Source organism: Rhinatrema bivittatum, chromosome 4, assembly GCF_901001135.1.
Source record: "Rhinatrema bivittatum chromosome 4, aRhiBiv1.1, whole genome shotgun sequence".
Taxonomy (NCBI): Eukaryota; Metazoa; Chordata; class Amphibia; order Gymnophiona; family Rhinatrematidae; genus Rhinatrema; species Rhinatrema bivittatum.
In genome coordinates, this window is record NC_042618.1 from 357,984,317 (window position 1) to 357,998,664 (window position 14,348).

The following is a 14,348-nucleotide window of genomic DNA, read 5'->3' on the forward strand; positions in this document are numbered from 1 at the left end:
GTGCGCTCCACCGGAGCGCACTGTACTGTATCAGCCTGAGAATGCCTTAGGGAACAGTCCCTGGACCTGTTCTTTTCAACATTTTTGTGAGCAACATAGCAGAAGGATTGTCAAAAAACGTTTGTCTTTTTTCCAGTCATCACAAATTCTGCAACAGGGTGGTTTGGAAATATTGAGGAGTGATCTAGCAAAGCTTGAGGAATGGTCTAGGATTTGGCATCTAAGATTTAATGCTAAAAAATGCAGAGTAATGCATTTAGGCTGCAAAAATCCAAGGGAGAGGTATAGTACTGGAGGTAAAATTCTTCTAAGCACAAAGGAAGAGCGGAATCTGGGGGCAATTGTATATGATTACCTTAAGGTGGACAAACAATAGGTTAAAGCAATGGCAAAAGCCAGAAAGATTCTTGGCTGCATAGGGGAGAGGAATGGTCAACTGAAAAATACTGTACTGTGTACAATTCTGGAGACCCCACCTTCAAAAGGATATAAACAGGATGGAGTCAGTCCACAGGGTGGCTACTAAAATGGTCAGTGGTCTTCATTCTAAAGCATATGGGGATAGACAAAGATCTAAACGCCCTAGAGGAAAGGCAAGATAAGTGGATGCATGCAACAGCCTCCCAGTGTAGGTGGTGAAGACAAAAACAGTATCTGAATTTAAAAAATGTGATAAATACAGGAGATCTCTAGGAGTGACAGGAATTATAAAGCTAGTATTAATTGGACAGATGGGCAGTCTAGATGGGCCATATGGTCTTTTTCTACCTTCATGTTTCTATCCTCCTCCCCCACTAATCATATTCCATTTCTCAAAAGGCTTCCACACCCCTGTAAAGACTGAAAATGTATTCCTCCATATCACAGTTATTTTTTCCATTTGGTAAACCCCCATAGCTGCTTATAAAGGCGATATCAACTAGGATCCTCCATCCTCTTCCAATAAGCTGCCACTTTGCATTCTAGCAGCTAGGAGTATATAAGCAATTAACTTGACCACTCTAACAAGGGTATTTTAATACGACAGTATTAAATACCAAAATCACAGGGTTTAAGTCAACTTTAAACTTGGTGATATCAAAAATAATATTTTGAACTCTTTCAAAAAGGAATACTACTGCACCCAAATCCAGACGTGCCCAACTGTGTCTAGGTCCCCACACTCTCCCCAGCATGCATCCCGTAGGTTGAAGTGATATTTGAAAAGACAAATCAAACTGAAAACACCTATTTAATATATCGGCCTACTTATTGTTTATTTTATAAACTAGAACATTAGTATTATATGCTAAAAGTCTCTTGTAACTTGCATTTTCAACAAGCCCTCTGTACTTTTCACTGTGCCAAGCTTTAGTCAAATGTTACGATTCTCTGGCCAAAACCACTTCAGCTTTTATGTATGCATTTAAAAAGAATAACTGAGTAAATGTTTTCCTTTCTGCAAGGCTCCATAAAAAAAAAATTTGCTGAGAAAGATGAGGCGGTGTCAACACCGCAAAACACAAAGTATCAAATAAAGCAAAATAAATCCTCAGGAATGAGCTTTGCAAGCCGGTGACTCCGGCCACAAGTTTCAAGTTGATCTTGGAAGAGAAAAGCAGAATTAACTATGTCCAATGGCCAAAAAAACTAATTTCAGAGGAGCCAACTTTGGGGGGGGGGGGGGGGGGGGGGGGGGGGGCGGCGAAGAGAGACTGGGCATCTTTACTGCAGACAACTGAAGAGAGAGGTTATAAAAGTCCTGCTTGCAAAATAATTTGGATGACTGAAAGTGCTCGGCCATCTGTAAATCAAAAACTGTTTCTTTCCTGACATACTGAGATTTCATAATCGCGAGTACGTCTGAAACTAGCTGCGAAGCAAATTCGTCTTGCAAGCCAGCCTGGACCTGTGTGTGTATGTGTGTGTCTCTCTCCGATTGTACAGACACAGACACCCACACAGGGTAGTACCACCTCCGTGCTGAGCAGCAAAGCGCGTCCAGAGCCAACTGAAGCCCACCTAGAAGGGGCCACCAACTTCCCCGCCGCGCTACTTCACGGCCAAAAAAAAAAAAAAGTCACCGAGGCGACCTCAGATGCTTGCCAGAGCGAGTCACCCGCACCAATAAAGCGCGAACAAAGCAAACGGCAACCGCATGCCTTCCCAGCGTGAGCGGGGGGGACGGACAAGAGCAACACAGAAAGAACAATAAAGGGGGAGGGGGGGACAGAAGCGGAGAAGCCCGGTCCCCCCCCCCCTCGCGGCCTGGCACAGAGGTTTCGGTTTCGCTGACCCGTCTCCAGGCCCTCCCCGGGCGGGCGCGCGCGCTCCCTTACCTGTCAGGCGCAGCTTGACGGGCCCGTTCCTCCTCACGCCCGGGTTAGACATGTCCCGCCGGCCGCGGGGGCTCGGGAGGGCTCGGGCGGGCGCGGAGGGGGGAGTCAGAGCGGCGGCGGCGGAGGCCCGGATGTGCCGCGGAGCGCTGCCATGAGGGGGAGGGGGAGGCCGGAACCCGCGCCTGCCGTCCGTCAGGCTCGCGCCGCCATGCCCGGCGCGCTCGCGGCAGCAGCGGCGGCCTCCTCCTCCTCCGGCTGCTCCTGCCCGGCCCGCGGGGATCGCTGTGGGAGCGGGGATCGCTGGCTCCTGCAGCAGCCGCCGCTCTCGGGAGCCCGGGGGAGGGAGAGGAGGGCGGGAGGCGGTTACTAAAGAGCGCACTGTGACATCACTGGGCTGAATCCCGGCCGGCGGGGGAGGGGAACGGGGGCAGTGCGGCGCCGAGAGAGGTGGGCAGGGGCAGTGCTGGGGGGGGGGGAGGGGCAGTGCGACTGTAAGGCGGCGCCGAGAGGGGGGGAGGGGAGGGGCAGTGTGCCTCTAGGGCGGCTCTGACAGACGGGGACTGTGCAGGGCAGTTGGCAATGCTTGTGTGACCGTGGGGCTAGTAAGCTTTAGGGCCAGTGTCACTGCAGGGCAGCATCAGCAGGCAAGTATTGGTGCCAGAGTCAGTGCAGGACAGCGCCACAAGGCAGGAGCTGGTGTCAGTGGTGTCCCCGCATGGCAGCACCCAGACGCCAGTGTCACATCATCAAGATGCAGGTAGCAGTACTACTGCAGGACAGCACCAATATACAAGGGACAGTGCCTGTGTCCATTGCAGGACAGCACTGAAAGTCTGGTGGCGTTTCCTGTCGTGGCAGGGCAGAGCTCAGCAGCTTTCAGTGCCCCTGTCAGTGCCAGGCAGAGAGCAGTGCGAGTGGCTATCACTGCAAGGCAGCACCGAGGATAGTGCAAATCTCTTCCTTTTTATTTAATTGCAGGTTGTGATCCCTTTTACTGGACCTACTTAAAATTATCCAAATGTAATGAAGTACTTCAGCTTTTGAAACCACGTAGGTTTTTTTTTTCAGTCTGAAGAGAACCGGAGTCTAGAAAGAAACTTATCCTCTAATCTGCCTAAAGTGCCTATCGGAAGTCTCCCTGAAAGCAAATTCCACAAGGTTCACCCACTTTTGGACTACCTTTATCCAACTGGTGTCTTACCACTTAACTAAGTTTATGCAATTTATACATATCCAGTACACCTACTTCCTTATTCCTTCCTCTGTATCGCTCCATGTGCGACCTCATCTTGAGTATTGTGTGCAGTTTTGGTCAGCACATCTCAAAAAAGATATAGCATTATTAGAAAAAGTACAAAATTAGAAGGGCAACCGAACAATTCCCCTATGAAGAAAGGCTAAAGAGGTTACGATTAGTTGGAGAAGAGACGGCTGAGGGGAGATAAGATAGAGGTCTATAAAATAATGAGTGGAAAGGAACAAGTAAACATTAATCAATGCTTATTCTTTCAAAGAGCACAGAGACCAGGAGACACACAATGAAGCTACTAGGTAATACAGAATAAGACAAAATATTTTTTTACTCATTGCATAATTAAGCTCTGGAATTCATGGCCAGAGGATGTGGTGAAAGCTATTAGTGTAGCTGCGTTTAAAAATGTTTGGACAAGTTCCTGGAGGAAAAATCCATTAACCATTATTAAGGAAGAGTTGCAGAAATCCACTGCTTAAAATATATCTACCCCTTGGGATCCTGCTAGGTACTTGTGACCTGGCTTAGTCACTGTTGTAAACAGGATACTGGGTTTGATGGACCTTTGGTCTAACCCAGTATGGAAAATCTTATGTTCTTATGTACCTGTTGTACCCCATTTCCTATCTGTTTATTTACAATCTATCTCATATTTGTAGGTATTTATTATTTATGTTCACAATGCCTTGTTACTTTATGTAATCCATCTTGTGCCTACCTTTAGGAAAAGGTGGAATATCAAATGCTGATAAATAAATAAATATTTGGAGACTTCACTGGATGGAGCTGGGAATAAAGGAAAATGACCCTGGAATCCGCTAAGTAGGGGATTGGAATTCTGTCCTGCAGGCTATGGGAATGTCTCGCTGGAGAAATGCACTTTAATTAGGGATAATTTAGGGAAGACGTTTTAACCACAATTCCAGATATCTTGGTTAAAATATTTTATGCAAAGTCATTCATTTAACACTTTTAATCTGAAGAGGACTGAGGTGTGTCTTGGAACTGGGCATTACTTAAGCAGTAGTGGTTTATGGGTGGAGCCAGGGCATTCTTTTGCAGTAGCCCACTGTCTGTAACCCTAGCAATCTGACACCGTTCACTTTAGAAATGCTGGATACCACCAAGAACTGTTAATCCATACGTTAGATGTTTTACTCATTACTGATGCATAACTGCAGAATCTTGAATGTCAGATCTCATCTGAGCAGGTTGAATTTTAATTTTGTACTACATTTAAAAAATATATATAACGTTTAAGGATTTCAGATATGTAAGGTCTCTGATAGCCTTGACATACTCCAGACTCTGCCTTGGTCATGAGCTGACTGGTATATATGTTTGCTACACTGAATAGAAGTCCTTCATTAAGGGGTAGATTTTAAAAGGTGTGCGCGGGAGTAGATTTGTTCGCGCAATCCGGCGCAAACAAATCTACTCCCGATTTTATAACGCGCGCTGCCACGTGCATGTTATAAAATACAGGGTTGGCGCACGCAAGGCTGTGCAAAATCGGCAGCCTGCGTGTGCTGAGCCGCGCATCCATCCTCCGTTCCCTCCGAGGCCACTCCGAAATCGGAGCGGCCTCGGAGGGAACTTTCCTTCTGGCCCCCCCCCCCCACCTTCCCCTATCTAACCCACCCCCAACCCTAATTGCCCCCTACCCTTATTTTACAAGTTACGCCGGCCAGCTGCTGGCACGCCATGTTCCGGTCCGGGGGCTGGTCCGGAGGTCACGGCCATGCCCCAGGAACACCCCCAATGATGCGCCGGCCGCGACACGCCCCCAACACGCCCCCCAGGAAAGCCCCGAGACTTACGCGTGTCCCGGGGCTTGCGCGCGCAGGGGGTGGAAGGGGCAGCTTTTCGGGGGTTACACGCATATCTTACGTGCGTAACCCTTTGAAAATCTGCCCCTAAGTTTCCATTTGGAAAAAACATGACTTTACTGCTGATATAAATAATAGCATTTTGTTAGTCTGGCAGCATTGTTGCTTTCACTTTCAGCATTACATGACAGGGGCAGAGGGACTCCTTTGTGTTAGGGAGAGGAGGGCCAAACAAATCGACCTCCACTACCGCACCCCCGAACTCCCTAGCTGCAAGTTCCATGTGGAGCAAAAAATTGGTCGGGCCATGGTCCTGATGCCCATTCCTCTGCCTCTGCTTTAATGAAGTCATGCAGTTGCTGTGTTAGCTCACTTGAATGCGTAGAAATAAAGAAACACATATATAGAGAGATATAGATATACTGTATATATATATGTATATATAAGATGAAACCTTTTTATTGGTCTAAGTTAATACATTTCTTAACTAGGTTTTGGGAGTTGACATACCCTTCCTCAGGACCAAAAATGGAATGGACATGCAAGTGGACTAGCACAACCACCACATTACTTTAGCCAATATGGAACAAATAAACTGATTCCATTTTTGGACTAAGAAAGGGAGTGAGAACTCTTGAAAGCTAGTCAAGAAATATATTAAGCTAGTCTGGCAAAAAAAAAAAAAAAAAGTGTTTTTTAACCTTTATTTCCGAATAATACTTTAGAAACCATTTCTTTCTTTGAATATCTTCTGCCTTAACTAGAGAGGACAAGGAATTATCCTCCCAGCCCTGTGGTCAGTTTTATAAATGTCCAGACTCCTCAAATGTTCCTTATTTTAATCATCTCTGAAGTGGTACTAAAGGAAACTTTTTTTTTTCTTTCAGCGGCCTTATGACTTAGCAGAATTTTCTCCCACACTGTTTGCATTTGGCAAAAATAAAGACTGAGGTTGCATTATGTGTGCTTTTATTTCTTTTCTAAGCACGAATCTCTCCAGCCTATGTGGGTGGTTGCCTTTTAAGCGAGTGCCGAAGAAGGTATAATTTGTACCTGGGTAAATTATCTGGTCATTGGGACGTGCTTAAAGTATTTAGTTTGCAGTTTTGTTAATCTTAGCATTTTCCTCCCCTGTATTTCAATCTGAAGGGACCTGTGTAGTCTGGAATGTTCACATACAATGAATTCTCAGGGGTTATCATATGGTGTTTTTTGGTCTTTTTATCCTACCTGTTCAAGACCCAAAACTGAATAATCATTAGTCCAAATCATTATTTAGAATAATCATTCCAAATAAATCTGTGCAAATCAAATAATGAATGCATAACTCTTAAGTAGAAACAAACCCAAAAGTCACATTTACTTTCTTCAAAAAAGTGGTGTGATACAGGTTCGCAGTGCTATCTTTGGCTTGGCTTTCTCCTCCAGCCTGGGTGTGAGGTGCAGCTGCTAGAAGAACCTGGCATCAGCGCCAATGTTCACCCCACTCTTTTTGTCACCATGTGCTTCACAGAAAGGTTCCAGGTCGGTGATAAGCAGCACAACATCACCACTGGCCATGTCAGTATGCTGCATTTTGTTGTGTTTTAACTACCATATTTTTGTTAAATGCATTGTAAGTCACTATGAACATATTTGGTAATGTGTCTAATTAAATTGAAATAATAAATAAAATGTTTATGGCTTTAATTCAGCTTGGAATGGTACCAAAGATGGACTCCTGAGATTTTTTTTCTATTACGTTTCTCAGCTCATGGGTAGGCCCCATGAGCTGCGGCACTCACCAGATGCCGTCAAGCTGTCGGCCCTTCTCTTGCAGCAGGGTGCCGCCGAACACACTCTCAAGATGCTGCCATTGTCACACCCTCTCAATGCTCCTCTAGGCGTGTGTACTGGACTGTGCAGGCTTTAAAGGGTCTGAGGTGGGAAATGTGGCATCCCTTGATGTCATCACACACTCAGCTCCATATAAGGTCTTCTAGAACTTCCTCCCTTCACCTCATCAATAGGTCACTTGCATCATGTAGTGTGAGTTGCTGTACTTCCTGTGTTCCTGATTCTGTTCCTGAACCTGCCTCGTCTCTCCACCCTTGTTTCATCCGACCCCCGCCTTCCTTCCTGCCCATTTGTGTCAGTCCTTTTCCTTGCCTTATACGCTTGCCCTTGGACTGATTACTGGATTTGACCTTAGCCTGGACCTTGACCATTCTTGCCTGCAGCCTGCCTCAGACCCTTGCTTGATATTGATCTCTCTTGTTTTCCACCTGCCTCTGATCCTAGCCTAATACTGGACCTACACTCTCACCTCCTTCCTAGAGACTCCCGCCTATTACCTGCTGGATCCTGGAACCCTAGGGCTCAATCCAAGGGGAAAGGGGTTGGTAAAGGTAAAGGTCCTGATCCATCTCTTCCTAGCCTAGGTCCACTAGCTGTTGGTGAGGATCTACGGGGCCTTCGCCATAGGTTGAGCCAACCTTACCACAAATCTTACATTTTCATTTATACTGAGCTCTTTTTTTATCTAAAGACCTACTTTTTTTGAAAGGTTTGAATATTCCTACTTGTAAGTTAACAGTTATACAGTCATCACTTGATTTGCACAGACTTATTTAGAATGAAAAAATACAGTTTACAGAAATGTATATCTTATGAGACTGATGTTTATTCAGTTTTGGATCTTGAACTGGTATGATAAAAAAGAAAATACCAAGCAAACCATCTGACAGTTCCTGAGAGTCCAGTTAGATATATACTGCTGTATTTTTATTTGTACTGATATGTCAATGGCACAGTTATATTATTATGGTATTTTAAGTTCATGCATAGCAGCATCTTTAGATAAATTCAATAAAGGCTATGACACCTAGCAAAGGATCCAGTTTTTTTCTGCACTCCTTTGGCTACCACCAAAATATTTAACCCCTTGCATGTACTCTGAGTAAATATACAAGGACTTGCGCCCCGTGTGTGAGCCTGCCGCTAATGGCGGCACCCGCCCAACCAGCCCCCAATTAAGCTACCGAGATTTATCCGTAAGCACAGCAACAATGACATTTACGACTAGAGGGTGGACTTTAATTATGGGGTTACAAGAATAATGTATAGTAACCTCTTATTGTTAATGACATTCTGTTATATGATTAGTTTGTTCATCATTTATTCTCTTTGTTAAGCATCATAATATTCAACTGTTGATACACATGTCGCAGCTTTAGGCGGGTGCACGAGTTGGGTCCTGAGTTGGCAGGCCTGGATGGGGGCCCCCTTGCTAGGAGGAGAACGGCGGGGGGGGCCAGTGGAAGGGACCGCCTTGCTAGGAGACATGGCGGGTGGCACCCTGGACTGGCGATTATATACAGATAAGAAGGGCGACTCGTGCATCACTATGTTATTGTTAATTAAATAATAAAGCTGCTGCCTTTTTTACACCACAAGGAGACAGACTCATATGTTTGAATAAATTGTAGTAAGATACAGAAGGTATAGGAGAGCGGCAGTGCGCGTAGTGCATCTGCGGTCACGACATTAATATTGGTGTACACTGCAAGGGGAAATAGAAAAACGAAAGATGAAGAAGTTAATTGTACTGACTACTTCTTCAAACACACAAACCTGCATTATTCTAATTCTAAAAGCATGTTGCAAGAGGTGTGCTCTGTTCCATTTGATTACTGAAGCAGTCTTTGTAATGACAACAAAAATTAAAATATCAGTAAGCGGGACAGGCCAATTACTGTTTGTTAAACAAGCACCTGGTTTGATAACTTCAGTCTATCTTTTATGCTCACAAAATCCCCTGCCAGAAAATCCTTAATGTGCTGCAGTAAACCCAGTCTGAATCTTCAGGCATGCATTCAGCATCCTGCCCATTGCAACCACCCACAGTAGACACCCATTGTTTCTGATTTTTATGAGTCAGAATTTCATGATCAGTGAGCTCTTTCTGAATCATATTTTAGAGTCTTTGCTCAAGAATGTGAGAATTTATTAGCTGTTTTCACTGGATAATTTGAAATTCCGTTTTCTGTACAAGAGCTTAAGCTGTATAAGCACAAGACCCAGGTCTCCGGAGTAACTTTAGAAAATATTTATTTGCAGAAAGGGTGGTGGAGGCATGAAGCAGTCTCCCAGTGGAGGGGATGGAGGAAAAAAACTAACAGAATTCAAGAAATCAGAGGTGAAAGGAAAGCCAGAGATCAAATGAGGCCTATGGCTTTGCATCAGGAAAGAAAGCGAGCAGACTGGATGGGTTTCACAGTCCTTAAGACCATAAGAAGTTGCCATACTGGGTCAGTCCAAGAGTCCATCGAGCCCAGTATCCTGTCTCCAACCAGTCTGTCACAAGTACCTGGCAAGTACCCAAACATTAAATAGATCCCATGCTACTAATGCCAGCAACAAACAATGGCTATTCCCTATTGATTAATAGCCAGATAGAGAATGTCCTGGAAATGTTCTCCTATTGGTTTCGGGCTATTGCCTTTTCTAATGTCAGACTTATGTCCATTTATTCTTTTCCTTAGGGATTGAACTGTTTGTCCTATGTAGAGATCAGAGAGACATTATCTGCTATTATATTTTATGTTTCTAAAGCATGCAAGAAGATTCAGCCAATCAACTTTCTGCTTCAGGCATCATGGAGATGCTCATAGGAGTTAATATGCATGCCTAAAGATATCTATCACTACATCAGAGTCATTCATATAGCTATAATGGCACAATCTCAACATAGCAGTAGAATAAATCTTAAATAGTGCCTCAGTGCATATGATTAACCTATAAGCACTAGGCTCTCTCTCTGATATTCTGAAAGCATGACATGCTTCATGAAAGAACTTTTGATCATTTGTATCTAGAAAGCAGCCAACAACGCCTAATTAAAGATGCTGAATTATACTTTCTTGACACAATAACACCGTTCAGATTAATCAGGAGGCTCAAATATCAGAGGCTTCTCCTGGCTAAGGGAACAATGATTTAGTAAAACAGATAATGAATGCTAGTTTTGTGTCAGTTGTAGACAGTTATTGACATTAGGTTTTCGTTAGTCCCCACCTGGATAGTGCAATAATAACCTCAGCTTTTAATCTTGGCACCATATTTATTATCCTTGGGCAATAATTGTATTCTATTGCCTTCTTCCCCCACCTTCGACACGGCAATCATTGTGTGCATGATATAATCCACATTTAGCCTGAAAAACTAGCATTATGAGCCATGTACTAAATAATACAGAAGAGGTGGGTGTGGCTGGGTGATTAGCATTTGGAAGAAGTCAGAAACTCCAGATCCTACACCATGAGTGCAGCCCTGCACTCTGACTCTCCATGCGACCTCAGGACCAGAGCTCCCAGCCAAGTTCAGACCCTCTTAACCTGATGTCTCACTATTGAGCAGGAGTTTTGCCAATTTTCATAGTTTCTGCAGACCTTTCCATAGTTACTGCGAAGAAAGCCTGACAATTGAAGAAGGCAGTGTCCGTGGAAATGAGTGATGTAGTAAAAAGAGTGAGCATCTGTCTTTCAAGATAGATGAGCTGAGAGTATATAAACAGGTGTTCAGTGGAGCCTCGCACATTGCAAAACCTCATAATTTCGTTTTACACCACTAATTGCATATTGAGCAACTAATTGGGGAGAGATGGAAGAACCATCTTTAAAAGCTGTGTTCATAAAATAAAAATCTTTACAAATATATGAAATAATTTTTTTCTTTTGGGAATCTGCTTTGTAATTGATGGAGTTTGCCAATAAAATGTTGTAGATTTACCTTGGACAGTCAATAGTGCTCTGCATGGATGCTAGAAAAATAAAACACCTTTATACATCTGCGTGCCCAGCAGTATTTGGTTGTCAATCTCCCCATCTCCCTGGTTCATGGTCTGTAGCATGCTAATTGCCCTTTTCAGTACAGGCAGAACTGTACACTGCATATTTACCATGTTAAATTAATGACAGGGTACAGAAAATCTAACAAATATCTGACTCTAGTTTCAAATAAAGTGAGGCTTTATGTAATCCAGACACATGGACTCAAGTTAGGTATAAGAAGGGGGATTAGAGTAGGGCTGGGAGGGCTGCTTTTACTTTTTACTAATTTTTTTTAACCAGTCCTAATATTGTGGATCTTATTTTCTGTGCAGAGATTTCTTCTGCAGCTCCAATGAAAGGTGTCACAGTTCCTCTTGCAGGCAACTGTTGCCTCTGCCATGCAAAAGTGAATTTATTTGAATGAGATAACATCAAGTTCCATGCTGAAGCAACATGGAACTGCTCGTTTGTGCTGGGTCTGGCTATTCTTGCTGGTCTCTGATTTCCATAGGGCTTGATGCACTGTGAAGCACCACTAGGCGGCACCATCTGGAAATGTGCAGTGATGGGTGGAGGTTGATATCTGTCAGCATGGATTTCAGAGGCCCAGCACTGGTGAGTTTGGGTTTTGAAAGGAGGGAAAGGGCGGGGGGTCTTAGAAGCATAGAACATCCTCAGGGAGTGGGATGCCTTCTTCAGGGCAGCTGTGAGGGGAAAGTCTGCAGAGAGGTGCCTTTTTCATGGGATACAAAAAGGACCGGCAGAATAGCCAGGGGCGGGACCTAAATTCTTCCAGGGCCCAATGGACTGGGCAAATATAGCAGGAGTTAGTGAACAGAATGATAATAGTTAATGAGCTCATTATCACCCTCTGAATAGTTTATATGCACGGGCACTGCTACATTTTAGCACATGCTTATGCCCAATTTAGCACCACTTTTTAACTCCACTAAATCTTTTGTGATTAACCTGCCATTTAGCATGCCTGCTAAAAGCCTCTAGTAGTGTGTATGCTTAGTGATAGCATCTTTAAGTGACTCAGCCCTATTACGTGTCCATATAAAAAAAATTCAAGTGGCCTAGGTGAATAAGTAAGAACTGCATGGCAGAAATGTTATTTCCTTTTTTGTGCAGAACGGAAATCAGACTCTTCCCTCTTGATAGGCCTGTTCTCGTGCCAGATGTAAACTTTTTCCTAAAGAAATTGATTAATGTTCAGAAAAATGAAATGTATAATGTAATGTTCATTTATTTCTTGCCTCTTCTGTCTGAAAACAATCAGGCTGACTCAATAAAGTCCGCGGGAGAGCAGACGAACGTCCGCTCTCCCGGCGCGCGCACAGGCCACTCGCCTGTGCGCGCAATTCTCTATTTAAATGAGGCCCGGTGGTAGAAACGGGCAAAAGGAGGCGCTAAGGACACCTGCGTGTCTCTAGCGCCTGCTTTTAGCCCAGAGCAGCGGCTGTCAGCGGGTTTGACAGCCGACGCTCAATTTTTGCCGGCGTCTGTTCTCAAGCCCGCTGATAGCCACGGGTTCGGAGACTGGACGCCAGCAAAATTGAGCATCTGGTTTTTGACCCGACAGCCGCCGGCCCATTTAAAAAATTTTTTCTTTTTTTTTTACTTTTTTTACCCTTCGGGACCTCTGACTTAATATCGCCATGATATTAAGTCAGAGGGTGCACAGAAAAGCAGTTTTTACTGCTTTTCTGAGCACTTTCCCCGTGCCGGCAGAAACTAGCGCCTACCCAAAGGTAGGCGCTAATTTCATAAAGTAAAAATGTGCGGCTTGGCTGCACATTTTATTTTCTGTATCGCGCGGGAATACCTAATAGGGCCATCAACATGCATTTGCATGTTGAGGGCGCTATTAGGTTCCGCGGGTTGGACGCGCATTTTCCGGGTAAGGGAAAACGCGCGTCCAAGGGCAGGTTAAAAGCGCACTGTACTGTATCGGCCTGAATGTGAGTTAGCATAAACTTTGCCTAACATCTCTCTAGACCTAAAATAAAACCTATCCCATCTCTCCCCACACCTACCCCATCATCATCCAATCCTAGTTGCATGTGAAGGAGACAAACCCAGCTGATTCCATGGTAATTTAATTTCAACTACACAAAATCAATTCTGGATCCAGATTCCTTATTCATTTTTTGCATTTTTTTTTCTGTTGTACATTTGACAAATACACCTTGCTATGTGCTTTTGTAAGTATTATTATCTTACAACCTTTCTGTATCTTCTAAAGTCTAACATGCAGGACCAAATTTATCTCTGGTCTCTTCTGGGCACAAGGGACCCTCCTCTGAAGTAGCTATGGAAGTAGGGATGCAGGATCCCCCTTTTAAATTGTGGCAAGCTGGCAAAAGGGGAACCCCCCTCCAAAGATGCACCATGATTAATAGGCTTCATCTCCTCCCTTGAAGCCACCCTGTGTCACCATCTCCTTAAGGGCATATGGTACCCCCTACCCTTTCCCCAGACATAAGGAGCCCCTAGGCAGGTGCCTATTCTGCATAATCCAGTCCTTTAATATTCCAAGGGCCTTTCCTATAGACATAAAATAGGTGAAGACTCTTGCTTGTTTTGCTCCAGATGTGAATATTTGCCTGAATTGATAGTTGGGTTCATATTATTTTTGTGACAAAGCCTTGCATATACAGTATGTATGATACTGAAATAAATGCATTTTTATGTCTATGGAATAGAAGGAAAGCAATTGCAGAAATGAGCTTTTAAATTGTAGGTGCTTTCTAATTTATTAAAAAAAAAAAATAGAAACATAGAAATGACAGCAGAAAAAGACCAATCGGCCCATCCAGTCTGCCCAGCAAGCTCCCACACTTATTTTCCCATACTTACCTGTTTCATTATTTTCCCATACTTATCTGTTTCATCTACCACCAAGTTCAGGGCACTTGTTGGTAACTGTTTGATTCAAATTTCCTGCCATCCCCTGTCATTGATGCAGAGAGTAATGGTGGAGTTGCATCAAAGGTGAGCATAAGGCTTAATGGTTAAGGGTAGTAACCGCTGCATCAAGCAAGTTACCCCGATGCTTGGTTACCCAGACTGCACAGATCAATGCCTTGTTGGATGTTGTCTGAATGTAAAACCTGTTTCCACATTTCCCCCTACC

The 14,348-nt window shown here is 44.1% G+C and overlaps 1 protein-coding gene across 1 annotated transcript in view; it reads right to left on the minus strand.

The window, feature by feature from the left end:
* SMURF2 (SMAD specific E3 ubiquitin protein ligase 2) overlaps positions 1-2,727 on the minus strand; it is a 316,698-nt gene extending 313,971 nt beyond the window's left edge. Inside the window, exon 1 of the mRNA XM_029600765.1 lies at positions 2,319-2,727. Coding sequence (XP_029456625.1) covers positions 2,319-2,370 — 52 coding nt within the window. The 5' untranslated portion in view covers positions 2,371-2,727. The remainder of the gene's footprint in view (positions 1-2,318) is intronic.
* Between the last annotated feature and the right edge of the window lie 11,621 nt (positions 2,728-14,348).